Genomic DNA, 14365 nt, shown 5'->3' with positions numbered 1-14365 from the left:
AACCTGTAGGACAGCAGTGTGCTGGGAATGGAATACACACTGTTTGAGCCGCCTTGAAACTTTACCGTGGTTCTCCCCCAGCCTCCTCCCCTTGCTGCCTTGCACAGTAATTGGCCTAATAAAAGGCAGAAACAAGAATTTATTACACCTTGGGCGGTACTTAAAACAAACTTTATTCTCAGGAACAGCAGTTATGTCTGCTTGCTGCTGTATATTTGATATTTCCTCTAAGTACTCAGTCTGAATATATTCAAAATCAAATTGCTAATCACTCATTGTCCCTGCCACTTCCCTGGTTCCCCATTGTATGCTGCCTCTTATTATACCTCATGTAAACACTGTATTTGGAAAGGTACATAGATCAGCATCCCTAGAGTCACATGACCATATCAATCTGTGAAAATAGCATGACTTAAAAATAAAAGTCTCTTAATACTCTGCCAACAGGCTTTGGCATAATCTTGGCAATCACTTAGATTTTTTTTTTTCTGTTATAATTTTCCCAAGTGGAAATAGTCTCATATTTTGCAGAAGTTGTCCAAGCTAGTGAACATCATTCCATCTTCCTGGGTACTAAATTCATCGGCTGAATGTATTCAGTCCACATAGAAATCAGTAAAGTGAGTGTGCAACTGCTTGGTGGCTGCTCCTTTCATCTTAAGAAATTGCAATACAAATTCCTGAAATCATTTATGCAGGAATTTTTATTCTTTAAATCTTCCAGTGTTAAAGCAACAAGAAAATACTTAGAATGTCCTTTGGTGGAATCTTATTACACTTGTTATATATGTAAACTGATATTCTTTGATGCCAGCGTTCGTTGCCCTTACAGAGAAATCTCTGAGCAATGAAACAAAACAGAACGAAAGAGGACAAAGTAAATTGTCAGTCTTTGCTGATTCGAATTAGATACATGAACAGATTGTCTGGTAACACAAATTGGCAAGAATACAAAAAATCTACATATTACAGTATTTCAAGAAAAATAACTTCATTTGAATACAAAAGGATAGATACACTTTCTTTTTTCCCTCTCGCCACTCTTGGACAGTGGATGTGTGCTCGCACTGGGATGACCCAGTGCTGCAAAGATATACAGGGTATGACTGGCTGGAGCTTCTGGAGGGGGCTGTTACACATGTGCATTACTAACATCAGACAAAGAAACCTTTCAACCAACAAGGGTTACAGAGCAACGTTCACTAAAGCACAGGTTGGAAGGGATTCAGGGACTGAAGCAGGCCAATATGGCAGCTTATAACTGGTGTCTTTATACCCACAATGCACTGCCAGCAAAGAACACTCCTATTTGGTTGGTCCACGGCACAGGGCCAAGTGGTACTGGGGCGCACCACGTGAGAGTAGCAAATGTTTTTAGGTTGCTTGATGTGTTATTTTTTTGTTTGTTTGTTTGGTTTGTCTTTCCTGTTTGGGGGGCTGTCCCAGCCTTTCCAATCGGCAATGAGTTCTGCAGCTGGCAATGTGATCTGCAGTGATAATGTCAACAGCTGCCAACTCCTCTGGAGTCAGAAATTAACAGTCTTGACTCGGATGTGCTGTCCACGGCTGATAAATATGGCTTAGTTCAGTCAGGCCTTCTTAGTTTGTACACTGTGTTTGAGTGGGGGTGTCTGAGTGTGTGTTTCCTATGTTAGTAGCAAATGCTTGGGTTGGGTTTGCTTCCCCACTGCACAGGCCCGTCTGGTGGCTGGACGCCCCTCCTAGAACACCAGGGGGCTGGCTGTCACCAGCAGAGCGGTCAGCAGCAGCAGCGTCGGGTGGCCCTGCGGGGACGACCCCTGGCCGGAGTCGGAGCTGCAGCTGCCAGCCTCCTCGCACCGCAGCTTCTCGCACAGGATGCCCGTGTAGGCGGCCGGGCACAAGCAGCGCACGTTGTTGTGACACGTCCCTCCGTTCTGGCAGTGCAGGAGCTCGTTGTCGCAGACATTCGCTGCAGAATGAGGGGGAGGGGAGCGGGGCGCGGGGAGGAAAAGCAGAATCAATTTAAGTTCATCTGGTACATCATGTTTTCAGCTTTAAAAAAATCTCTATCGATCTTGCGCTCCCCCTCCCCGCCACAAACTAAGCATGTGACTCCAATTTCCAAACAAATGTAGTTTGCTGCCTTTGTTTTCATCACATTAGTTCTTTTCATATAGATTTTTGCTGCAATCTGGGATGTTATCATTGTCCATTTCAGGCTATGGAATACAAAGTAACGTGATACTCCTGGTTTGGCAGTAGCTTCTCTTCATGGAAGTGGGACCTGTGGTGACCTTGGGGGTTTTAAAGGACAAGTGCCTGATACAAGAATGCAGAGCTTTGAAGCCAGAAGATGGTAATTAAAATGCAAAGCAGTATTGCTAAAATGACCAAGAACCTCTAAGGGGTGTGACATTCTCCCTGCAGGTGATGCTAGCTGCTGCATGCATGAAGTCAGGAATGAACAGCAAAGCACTGGGGGGATGGGACAGGAGCAGGCGGCATGCTCCAGGCAGGCGGCAGCCAGATGGGAAGAGAGAAAACTGTTTTGTGGGAGGGGTGTGAGGAAGAAGACAGTCACTTTGCCTCTGACAGCCCGTTAGGCGTTTTATTGTCTTGTAAATTTGGGAAGTAGAATCCAAGGTTACCTTGGTTTCTGGGGGTAATAATAAATGCAATGGTGAAACCCTGATTACCAAAATCTCACTCTTTCCATCAATTAACAGCATCAGTTTGCATAAATCAAGACAAGCAATTCCAGAGACTAAAATTCGTTCGCTGTCCCTGTCATGGAACTTTCATCTCCAATAATTTCTTATTTCTTCAAAGTCCTGTTTATCCCCATTAATTCCATGTTTCCTATTCTTTTCGATAATCAAGGTTTCACTGATTTAGCAGAATGTTAAATAGAACCCAGGGAAATTAAAACAACAACAAAGAGTAAAGGAGCCAAGAACACTTCCCAGCAACATATGCTGCTTAAGCACTTAATATGTAGAACCATTCTGGAATGGGCTGTGGGGGCAGAGCAGAAAAAGAAGCTTTTTGTAAATTATAATATTTTTCATTTTTTAAAAATGTTATGGTCAAATTTCTCCAGGGGTACCACACGAATTAAACACACACACACACACACACACACACACACACACACACACTTAATATTATCATCAAATGCAAAGTATTTAAAAAAAAAAAATAACCACCCTCTCCCAAGTGATAATACAATAGAGAATGTTGCCTTGTCCATTTTCGTGTTCAATAGTTACGTCACTTTCAAAAGGAGCATCGTATACATAACATGCTAATGGTTTATGTGCAAATGAGCTGAGAGGGAAATGGTGGTGGATGCTCCCAGAGTTAGTAACAAAGTGGCCTGACAGGGCCCTGTTTTACCACTTTCCAGAACAATTCGTTGGAGACTTCTTACACAGGTGCATAATGTATTGGTGTAATTTTCACATGTACCCACACTTGCTATTTGTAAGTGTCAGAAGGGACGATTAGGCCTACTAAATCCTTCAGGCTCAAAATCTTGATATACCAGGTGGTGTTCCAGCTATAAATGATATAGCTAATGATTATGGAAGCTATCCCTCACTGGGTGGTTTAGAAATCATGAGTATTAGACCCAAATTATTGTTTTTTATGAGTCATGGTTAAGAATGTCAGGATGCCAAGTCTACAGGTGTTTAGATCATGGTCAAAACTGACAAAAACTCTCTCTGTTTCTCTTTTTCTTTCTTCTTCTTCTTCTTCTCCTTCTTCTTCTTCTCTCTTTTTTTTTTTTGTTATTGTTAATTTGGAAAGCATACATAGGTTTTCAGGATTTTGTTTTGCTTACAATTCAGGAAATATCTGTTTAATTGGGGCAACACGGAATAAACAGATCCAAATAACTGTTTTCATTTAAAGTTAAAGATTCTTGGCATTTCTTGTTCCAGGCAGCAGATTGCTGAATGGGATATTTCCTTTCATTTGGGCACTGGAGGTAGGGAAATATCTGTTCCATCAATATCGATAATTGCTTTCCTTGAATAATTGAGAAGAAATCAATAGTTAATTAAATATCACTCCCTTAAAAAAAAAAAGCTATTTGCTTCTTCTTGGACTTGAATATAAATCAGTTGTTGAACAGAGGTTTTGTTTTTTCAAGAAATTAGTGGTTAAGTTAAAATGCAATACTTTTCCTACATTTAAATAATCTACTGGTTGATGATGATTGTGAGAAATTTAATAAATACACAAGGAACAGATGTAACCTCATGAACTGGGGGAATATATCTGCTGTAAGAGATAAACAGGAAAAAGAAAGCTAGAATATCTATATCATCCCTGTAGAATTCCTATAATACATGCTACCCTGTTTCCCCGAAAATAAGACCTAGCTGGACCATCAGCTCTAATGCATCTTTGGAGCAAAAATTAATATAAGACCCAGTATTATATTATATTATATTATATTATATTATATTATATTATATTATATTATATTATATGACCCGGCCTTATAGTATAGCAAAATAAAACTGGGTCTTATATTAATTTTTGCTCCAAAAGATGCATTAGAGCTGATGGTCTGCTTAGGTCTTATTTTTGGGGAAACATGGTACATACAGTCTCTTGATTGTGCTATTCTTTCAACAGATAAAAGAACATGACCATATGCATAGAACTCTCTGTTGGAATTATATGCTAGAAACTCATATAAACCTAATTAGAGACCTTACCTGCTATTCATAAACTTATGCTCCATCTTCATGTCATTTTGAACCAAAATTGTGCTTAATGAATAAACTAGGTGGTTAACAAATATCATTGAGCTCTTTTTCAGCATATGAAACCTTGTACTAAGTACTACAAAGAAATATAAAGCATGCTCTCTACTCTTACGGAGTTCAAGCCTGGTTAGGAAGAAAAATATATGTACAAGAAATGTGATATTTATTTCACTAAAATGCCCTTATCAATTCCATTCGTCCAGCTCAACCAGCATATCTGTTGTGTGCCAGGTACTCTGCTAGATTTTATGGTTGTAACTCTACCTGCCCTAAAGGAGGTCACATTTGGCAGAAAACAAACAAACCATTGAACATATACAGAAATAATTATGATACAATATGAAAAAATACTATAAAGGAAATATTTGCAAACTGCCAGGGGAACTCAGATGCTGGTGTAAATAATTACTTGGGGGAAGATTAGAGAAGATTAAAGGAAGGAGAGTGTGTTTGAACAGAAGCATGTATCAGGCAGATGTTGGTAGAAAGAGCATTATGGATGGGGAAACGGTATGAGTGAGGCAAGGAGACGTGAAAGAGCATTGCGTTGGTTATGAAGCGATTTTCTCTCAATTCTAAATCCGTCGTTCCTTCTGATGTTGAGGCTGGAACCCTGCAGGTTGTCTCCTGGCTTCCTCCAACCACAGGGAACACTAGAGGGAGCAGACAAGGTAGGAGGAAGGAAGAAGACATTTCCTTTTTTCCTGTTTCATGGCTCTTCCTAACAGTACTGCCCCAGGAAAGGGCCTTCATCCCAACAGCAGCATTTGGTTTCGGAACTCAGCTTTTCAGAATCAGTTTCATCTCGCCCTGGGAGGTTCCTGCATTCCTTCTTTAGAGGTTTAAGCTCCAGCTCCAAGGGGCCCCTGCTCAACATTTCAGAGGTACTAGCAGTTGCCAGGCATGACCCCTTCTCAGAGGTGCAGGTCCCTGATCTGTGAGGTCTGTCTTCCAAACTTTTGTTTCTAGTAACCCCATCCTCTTCTCTGAAATCCCTCACCCCAAGAGTGACAGCAGCTTCCTGCTTACAGTTACTATCTCTGAATGACTTCAGTGTCCTCTTCTCATTTTTAAATTCTAAAACACTTGTTTTAACCATTTCCTTTAATGCATTCTCTGTTAAAATACCTAGTGTGGTTTCAGTTTTCTGCCTGGAGCCTGAGTAAGAGACATGGAACATGTTAGTGAGTGATGAATGGACTGGTCTGGCTAGAATGATGGGTGTGCAAAGGAAAATAGAGACTAGAAAGGTAGGCTGTGGCCTAGTTGTGAAGGTTCTACCTAACACACTACACAGTTTAGATAACAGGCAATGGGAGGCTATCAAAGACATGTGGACAGGATGCTGTTTTAAAGGAAAATACAAGATGTGGCTAGACCAGAAGAAAAACAGACTGGAGGCAAGGATACAAGATGCTTCCATAGCATGGGCTTGGGCCGAGTTAGAGCAATGGGAAAAAAGTAGAAGGGACAGATCTGGAGACAGATGCTTTGCAAATGGGTAAGAGAGATTCGGAGTTTGCCATTTTCGGTATTTGCATGCATCATAATGTGATTTATTAAGAAAAGAAGGTTGAGGAAGAGTTTGCTGAAGGAAGAAAAGGAACATTTTTTTGGACTTATTGACCTTGAAGGGTCTGTAGGCTTTTCTGCAGGAGTCTTGTTATTAGCAGAAAAAACTAGTTCAAGGTTCAGGAGATTGGTCACCCAGGAGATACAGATGTGGAGCTGGGATGATGGTGGTTATTGTTACAATGGGTGTAGTGAAAGGAACAGAAGGCTGTATCCTGGTAGAAGAGAGGTTAAGTAGAAATGAAGACTGGAGACAGAACATTGAGAGTATCAGCGCTTACGCCATAGGAAGAGAAACAAAGACCATGATGGATGCTGAGAAGAGAAGATGTCAACAAAATGCAGTGATCATATGAGAGAATAAATTAATCATAAAGGTCTTCCTGCTGCAGTTGACTGTGTTTAGGAATAAAGAGACAGACTGGAAGAGTATGAGAGGAAGGGCACTTTGAGCCGGGCGAAGGAATAATGCAAAGGAAGCATTGCTTGTTGTTGACTGAATCTGACAGCACGGATTTTGAAATAATCAGTAAAAGGACTGGAGAAATTTGAGGAATTAACGTTTAACAGGGGTCACTGGCTGCCAGTCTAAAGTAGTGGTTTTTCAACAGGGGGGTAGTTTTTGCCTCCTACGGGACATTTGCCAATATCTGAAAATGTTTTTGGTTGTCACAATTCGAGAAACGGCATACTATTGGCCTCTAGTGGGTAGAGGGCAGAGATGTTATTAAGTACCCCACAATGCACAGGACAGTCCCCACAACAAAGAATTACTCCTCAATTAATATTGGGGTAAAATGAGGAAAGTCTAGCTCAGGGTGTCAGCTGTAGCAATGAAGATAAGCATATTGGGGAAAGGAGAATGAAGACACTTTGGAGATTCTAGATCAGAGACAGTGACTTTCCATGTGCAGAGCCAGGGGAATTACAGTGTTTCCCCCAAAATAAGACCTAACTGGACCATCAGCTCTAATGCGTCTTTTGGAGCAAAAATTAATATAAGATCTGGTAATATTATATTATATTATATTATATTATATTATATTATATTATATTATATTAATATTATATTATATTATAAAGACAGGGTCTTATATTATATAAGACCCGGTCTTATATCATATTAAAATAAGACGGGTCTTATATTAATTTTTGCTCCAAAAGACGCATTAGAGTTGATGGTCTGGCTAGGTCTTATCATCAGGGAAACATGGTAGGCAATGGTAAGTACTGGAAGTTGAAATGTAAGAATGGATTGTCTTCCTGGGGGTATAAATACAAATGGTCGGGATCTAAGGCAGAGCCTTTAGTATTGCCCACAATTTATTAAAGGATAAGAGGAACCAAAGTCACCCTCATGTAATTTGCTCTACTTTGCTCTGATATAAAGAGCAAAATCAGAGCTTGAGGAAAATTCAGAAAGTCTAGATGAGGAAATCAAAAGCAATTTAAGGTAGAACTCGAATTAGAATCCAGGTCTCTGCATTAGGAGAAATGCAGTAAATGGCGTCGCCCAGTGCTGTAGTCTGTGCTCCTCAAGACAGTAGGAATAAATCTGTAGATCCTCAGTCAGTTTTCAGTTGTACTGACCATCTGCTCTGCTTTCACACCACACTGTGACCAGGTGAGGTGTTTGTGAGCAGCATTAAGCATCACCTCTTCTAGCATTCTTCCACATTCTGCAGCGCTCCAAATACAAATCAGCTCAGATGTAAACTATAACCCCAAATAGCGAAGGTCTAGTTTGGGAATGGCAAATGATGTTGTACCTGCCCTTCTTCCTTCTTCCCCGGTACATAGAAGACACAAGTACTTAGGCATGACAGCCTCTTGCACTGGACTGCAGAATTCCTGTCAACACAAGGTTTGGGGCATCCACCGACAGTTGACAGAAATGGCAAGAGGATAAATCCTCCCTTACAATCCTGGCATTTCCTCCAATTCATCTGGCATATAGCTACAGATTAAAAATCCAAGTAGGGCTGGATTTGTAGCCAACATGCACTTTGCAGTTAGCACTCTCTTTACGTGGTACCCATCTGTGTGAATCTGCCTTAAACTGAAAACTCTGAACTTATTTTATGAAGTATTTACATTAAGCATGTCCTGTCTCTCTTCATTGTCATTGACAATCTAAGAGGATACAATCTCACTAAACACAGAAGGTTCATTTTTAAATTCCATATACAACACTTAATCCAGTATTGGAGGCAAATTGTTATTTGCTAGACACAATTCTTTGTATTATGATCAAACATGATTGCTATGTGTAGGAAAAGCTAATACTACTTTGATAATAGCTTGACTATATTCTAAAGGGCCATTTTACCGTTGATGAAAATAATGCATTTATGGTGTGTCTAATATCACAACATAGAACCTGTAACCCCTTCATGTTTCAAATTAGGATTGCTTTCAAGTGGAGTAAACAAGATAACCTGTGGCGCCTGATAGATATGGTTATCATATTAAATGTTAGACTGAAACGGAGTTATGTGGCTAAAAGATGAAGTGTGGGATCCTGGTGAGAAGGCTGAAGTCAGCAAGGTGTTATAATAACTCTGATCACAGCTTCAGTAAGCAAGCCACAACAGTAGATAAATAAGCTCCCGCAATCGCTGTGAGTTTACAAAAATGTTCAGAATTTTCACAGTGAAAGAAGAAGAATGAGCAGAATTTCTTCCTTCCTCTTTCACTTCTTTTTGCTTGTCCTGTAGCTTGGAAAATGAGAGTCACAAGGATGTAGCTAAATTATTCAATTCTTCACCTTGATTTTTGTAGGTTTCTTGATTGTCATACCCATTTGCTCTCCCCAAATTGCAAAATATTGTCAAAATGTGAATTATGAGACTTTGATTCCTTTTCTCTCTATTAGTCCTTTCTGGAAGGTATGGAAAAGCAGACCTAGAGAGGGACTGCATATGCTCAAAGAGGGCACCAGCCAGGACTCAGTGTTGCTACTTGTTCTTTTCTTCTTTTCCTTTGCGACCTGCAGGGTCACTTATTCCCATTATGGTCCTGGTGACCCATTACATTACCCAAAGAAAGTTTTCTTTTCTCTGTTTGGGTCTTGTTCAAAGCTATACATTTAGGTTCCCCCTGTCAGTGAGCTGCTATGCTTGAGCAATGCTGGGGCTGTATTTATAGACTTGAAAGTTTCTCTTTTTGCCTTTGTCTCCTGCACTTCAAGGAATTGATGCAACATATTACTATGACAGCCTTCCTTGATGGTAGCATTAATAAAGTGACCTCTACCTTCATCACCTGAAACATGCCCAGGATTGCTAAGGGAACAATGTTCCAAATTGTTCCTGTCCTTTTCAAAGAAACGTCAAAGAATGAATAACCTCCACCAAACAGGCTAATAACAAAGGCATGTGTGCAGCATTCAGTTCTGATTTAGGCATTTGAGAGGCTGTGGCAGGGAGATGAAGAGCTGGGATTATGACCCATTTATTCAGCCTTGGCGGCTGTTTTACTAAGTTGGGAGATAGAAGATATAAAACTGAACCTACAGGTTAGCTCCTGGGGTAGTGAAGAAACTTTATAGACTGTTGTGCAATGGCCTCTTTGGGGAATTCTAGGTATACTGATTGGATTTTTTCCCATCTTTTTTCATATTTCTGGCTATGATTTGGTGGTGTGGTACAGTGGGAAAAACATTGATTAGGAGCTATATAACCTGAGTTCTAGTTCTGACTAGCCATCACTTTCCTGTAAGGCCTTGGACCTATCATGAAACCACTTAGTGCATCAATCCATTTATCCGTCCATTCTCTAGCAGGCCCTATTCTTGACAACGGGCATGTAGAGTGGGCCAGACTGACAACACAGCTGCTTCTGTGGAGCCTACGTTCTAGTGACAACTCTAACGTGAGGGGAAGACTTTGAAGCAGGTATATGTAAAGTTCTCTTGAGTTTGATGATTTGCATGAATATCTTTCATGGAAAGCCTATCATCTTAAAAGGCAAAGAGTGAGGAGTTTCTCCCTGTTTTGATCAAACCCGTGACGAATGGGCTTCTTGTCCAATACTATGAGTCCTGGTGATGACTCTGGTGGCTGTTTTCACTAGATTGGTTTCACCTGTCAGTCTTCTGTGGCACGGGGATAGTTTTTCTCCTCACTTGTACTAACAGCATAAGGGGGTTGAAGAGGGTTACGTGAAGAATTTGTGATGTAAGCCTGTTCTCTGCGGTTAATGGGCTGGGTGAACTTGGGGAAATCATTTAACCTTTTTGTGCCTCTCTTTCCTCACTTCTAAAGCAAGGATAATAACACTTGTCTTATCCATCCACCTCACAGTTGTTGGAAGCCTCAAGGTGAATTATGTGGAGGTGCTTTAAAAAATATAAAATACAAGCTGTGTATACTTTGTTAACGTTCAGTGACTTCCTCAATGCCCCCTAGTGCTGGAAGCCCAGATGGCAGAGTGAGGTATTTATTCCTATCTCTGTCAGAATAATGAATTCATCACTACCTATCCCATTCAAGGTACTCAAAGTGAAAGAGTACCCTCCCTCAAAGACAGCATCTGTATGTGTCCTCTGTGGGGCTGAATCTTGAGAGAGTGTGGGGTCAAGCACAGAACTCCTGAATATTTGTCTTCAACTGCTGTGTACGCCACAAAGACTTGCAAGGTCAGCTTGGCACAGTGTTGGGCGGGAGACCCTGCTCACTGCACCATTTGTTGTGCGAGGCAGCCTGCGGTGCCTCTAGTCCTGCTCCCCACATAAGAACGCAGGATATGGCTAGGCCAAAAAGGAACACGCACGGAGCCATACATAGGGAAGTCATACCACTATAATCTCACAGGAGGCTGGATCCACACGACCTGCAACCTGCTTTCCGCTTCTCTGCCTGCCAACCAACTGACTGACCAACCAACGCAGCCATGGCAGTTATATCAGTGGCTAATTGGTTAACTGGTTATAGCTGACGGCCAACTAGCCACAGCTGACGGCCATCTACTACCCGAGCCAGCACCTTTCTACGTGAGGCCAAGATTCTGGAAACTGCTCTCTGGGACTCTGTCCCCACACGCAGCAGTGCCCGTTTTCTAAAAGGTGACCTGTACACTCTCGTTCAATGTGCATTCTCCTGCACCAATCAGAGTACATAGGTGTGTTTTCAGACTAGCAGGAGGCCATCAACCTGCTTCCACGGCTCCATAGCCGACCTGGGCTTCTGCAATGGTGAGGCTGGGGATGGTTAGATGCAAACAGTGTCTAATCTGAAAAGTGGGAGCCATCAGGTGGAAACATCCTTGCTTCCTGCTCTCAGTTTCCATTCCTGTCTGCGTCTATAGCCATCTGGGGACAGTGGTGCTGGTGGCACAATGCCTGTGTAACATCATCCAGACTACTTGGTTCCAGTGCAGTGAGGCCAAGAAGCAGAGCTGAAGGGCTATACAGAACCACGTGGAAGCTGTCAGCTGGGTGGTCAGACATGGCTGGGTAATCAGGTATAGTAGGTTCTGACTTTAGAGAACGGCCACTCTCTTCTTATTCCTCTAATGTCAAAGTACCAATCATGGGAGGGAGTGACACTGGCTCTTGTCTAATCAAAGGAAATACTGCTCAAAACATCATTTAAAAGCCATATTCATTTTGAAGCAGCCTATGTTTGCAGTATTTGGTCACCCAGTTGGTGTGAAAGGTAACAGGTGACACCAATGCAGGAGTGAGAGGCACTACCCAAACACCTCCAAAGTTTACAGCTTTTGCAACCTGAAATAAGGCTCTGCCAGTGTTGAGAAAGAATTAATTCACTGAGGATCCCACAAGCCGAAGGCTGGGCACCTTTCCCCAAGCAATCATTAATGATGTATTGAAATCATAGTTAGGGCAGCACCTTCAGACATAGACACAGGCAAGATGCTCATACAAACGCTGCTGAGAAATCACAGAATTTCTTCTCTAGGACCAGAACACGCACTTGTCTGGTTTAATAAGAAGATGCAACCTCTACTCTTTGGGCCAAGGTGAAGATGGTGTTCTTTGGGAGCTATAGTCACACAATGGCGACACACAGCAGGGTGCAAACCATAGTTTCAAAGTACATGACATTATGTCAGGAGGCAAAGCAGTAAAATGTTTATCCCATATGCTCCTCATGAGTACATATACCTCTGCATATATCTTATGAAATACATACTTCAGAAAAGGTACTGCACAATTGTACCAAAATGTGACCAGTATTTATCTCTGGATGCTAGGAGGGCAAGTGATTGCAGTAATTTTAATTTTCATCTTTATTCTTTTTACTCTTTCCAAATTACCTAGAATAAATATATAGTCCTTTGTTGATAACAAAAATGTTCATAACAGGAATCGTTACTCAAGAATAGAAAAGTATCTTTTCCTGAGATAATAAAGGTAATTTGTTTAATAAATGAATCATGCGACCAAATTTTGCCTGATATCAGTATTTGTGTTATTAATACATATAGTCAAACTACCAATGATCTTAACTGTCTATAGAAATGATCTCGGAAGAGGCATGAGAGTTCCTACACAATCCCATAAGCATAAGAGGTGGACACTGGGACGAGGACTGCACGGCCCCAGGTGGGTGGAACCAGCAGAGCCTCCTGAGCCAAAGGGACCTGCAGCCCCTGCGCCACGTCGTCGTCGGTAACTAGTGCAAAACGAGGGGGTGTTTTTACATTTGAACATCAAGCCACAGTGGTGACTGGGATTGAATCTCACACCACCCCTCCAGCAGAGGGGCACACAGTCAGATTTAACTAAAAAAAAAACATATTTCACGCAACTTGAGTTTGAGGGAGACTCATTCCTGCTCCACTTGTTCATGTCTGCACCATGTCTGTGATCGGTTCATTGTGGTTACAAGCGTGAGTATGTAGCATTGTCCCTCGCACTGAATAGATGCCCAACAAATACGAGACAAGTAAATAAAAATTGTCTTTTGTTCTCTGCCTCTTTCTAAATGGTGGCTATATATCTCTTATTAGTAAGACAGGTAGATAGATAGATAGATAGGTAGATAGATAGATAGATAGATAGATAGATAGATAGATAGATAGATAGATATTGATACAGATGGATATAAAGCTAATAGGTTGGAGAGTGGGAAGTGGAAAGAACTTTTTCCTGATGGCCTCATTTCAGTTTCCGGGAAGTAGGAGGTAAGGCTGAGCATGGTGAGGCCGAGGCAAGGTGGGCTCTTGGAGGGGTAAAATATTTGGCAAGGAATGGGAAAGGAAGTGAACTAGGGGCACATGTAAAAATCGTACACGGTGACTCGTCAGGGCTTCCCATACATGATTTCATAATGGAGAACAGTAAAGGAAAAGAATGGTGACTTGTTTTGGGTTTCTTCCTTCAATGATACAATATACACTGGGGAAGAGATAGAGGGAGGGGAAGGAGCAAGGGTGGCTGGGTGAGCTAAGAGATCAGAAGCATTTCTTTCATTTTTCATTAGGCAAAAATGTAACAGCTTTTATCATAGTCTCAGCATTGCTGGTAATATGGCGGTGAAAAATACATGGCCCTGAAGAAACTCTGTGACTTTTTTTTTTCTTTGAATTGGAAGTGACTAGTTAAATAGTTACAGGGATGGAGACGAGAGACTATCAACGGCACATAGAAGAATGCAAGTAAAAGAATTTCAAAAGTTCTTTGAAATGACATGAGAATTGTGAAGGGCAATCCACATAACCCCATTCAGTGCTGGAGATAAATCTGTAAAACATTCCACATTCTGAATAGGAGGCAGAGCAATACTACAGGCCTTTGATATTCGACATTAAGAAATCCAGGTATTCAAGGATGAAAGGAGATAATTGTGTCATTAATACACATGCGTAGTTTTTTTTTTTTTGAGGCAGAATTTGAATGTTTTGAGCACTTTGTAAAATATAATATAAAGTTCCTGTTTGTCGAGCTATAGCCAAATGTCTCCTTAGAGACTTAATTTTTCCTATATGTACTTGGCAGGAGTGTTCTAAATATGGTCCAAGACCTCTTAGGATTTTTAAACAGCAGGGATATTTAAGTATGAAAA

General features: G+C 41.2%; 1 protein-coding gene across 8 annotated transcripts in view; it reads right to left on the bottom strand.

The window, feature by feature from the left end:
- Window positions 1–488: 488 nt before the first annotated feature.
- NTNG1 (netrin G1) overlaps window positions 489–14365 on the bottom strand; it is a 291411-nt gene continuing 277534 nt past the window's right edge. For 7 of the 8 annotated variants that reach the window (XM_033093310.1, XM_033093312.1, XM_033093313.1 and 4 more), the window contains one exon: window positions 687–1951. In XM_033093310.1, coding sequence (XP_032949201.1) covers window positions 1722–1951 — 230 coding nt within the window. In that variant the 3' untranslated portion in view covers window positions 687–1721. Of the gene's footprint in view, window positions 1952–14365 lie in introns of all 8 variants that reach the window. The other variant, XM_033093318.1, reaches the window with a different exon arrangement.

Source organism: Rhinolophus ferrumequinum, chromosome 22 (assembly GCF_004115265.2).
Source record: "Rhinolophus ferrumequinum isolate MPI-CBG mRhiFer1 chromosome 22, mRhiFer1_v1.p, whole genome shotgun sequence".
Taxonomy (NCBI): Eukaryota; Metazoa; Chordata; class Mammalia; order Chiroptera; family Rhinolophidae; genus Rhinolophus; species Rhinolophus ferrumequinum.
Note: the sequence above shows the minus strand (reverse complement) of the source record. Positions and strands in the feature narration are given on the sequence as shown.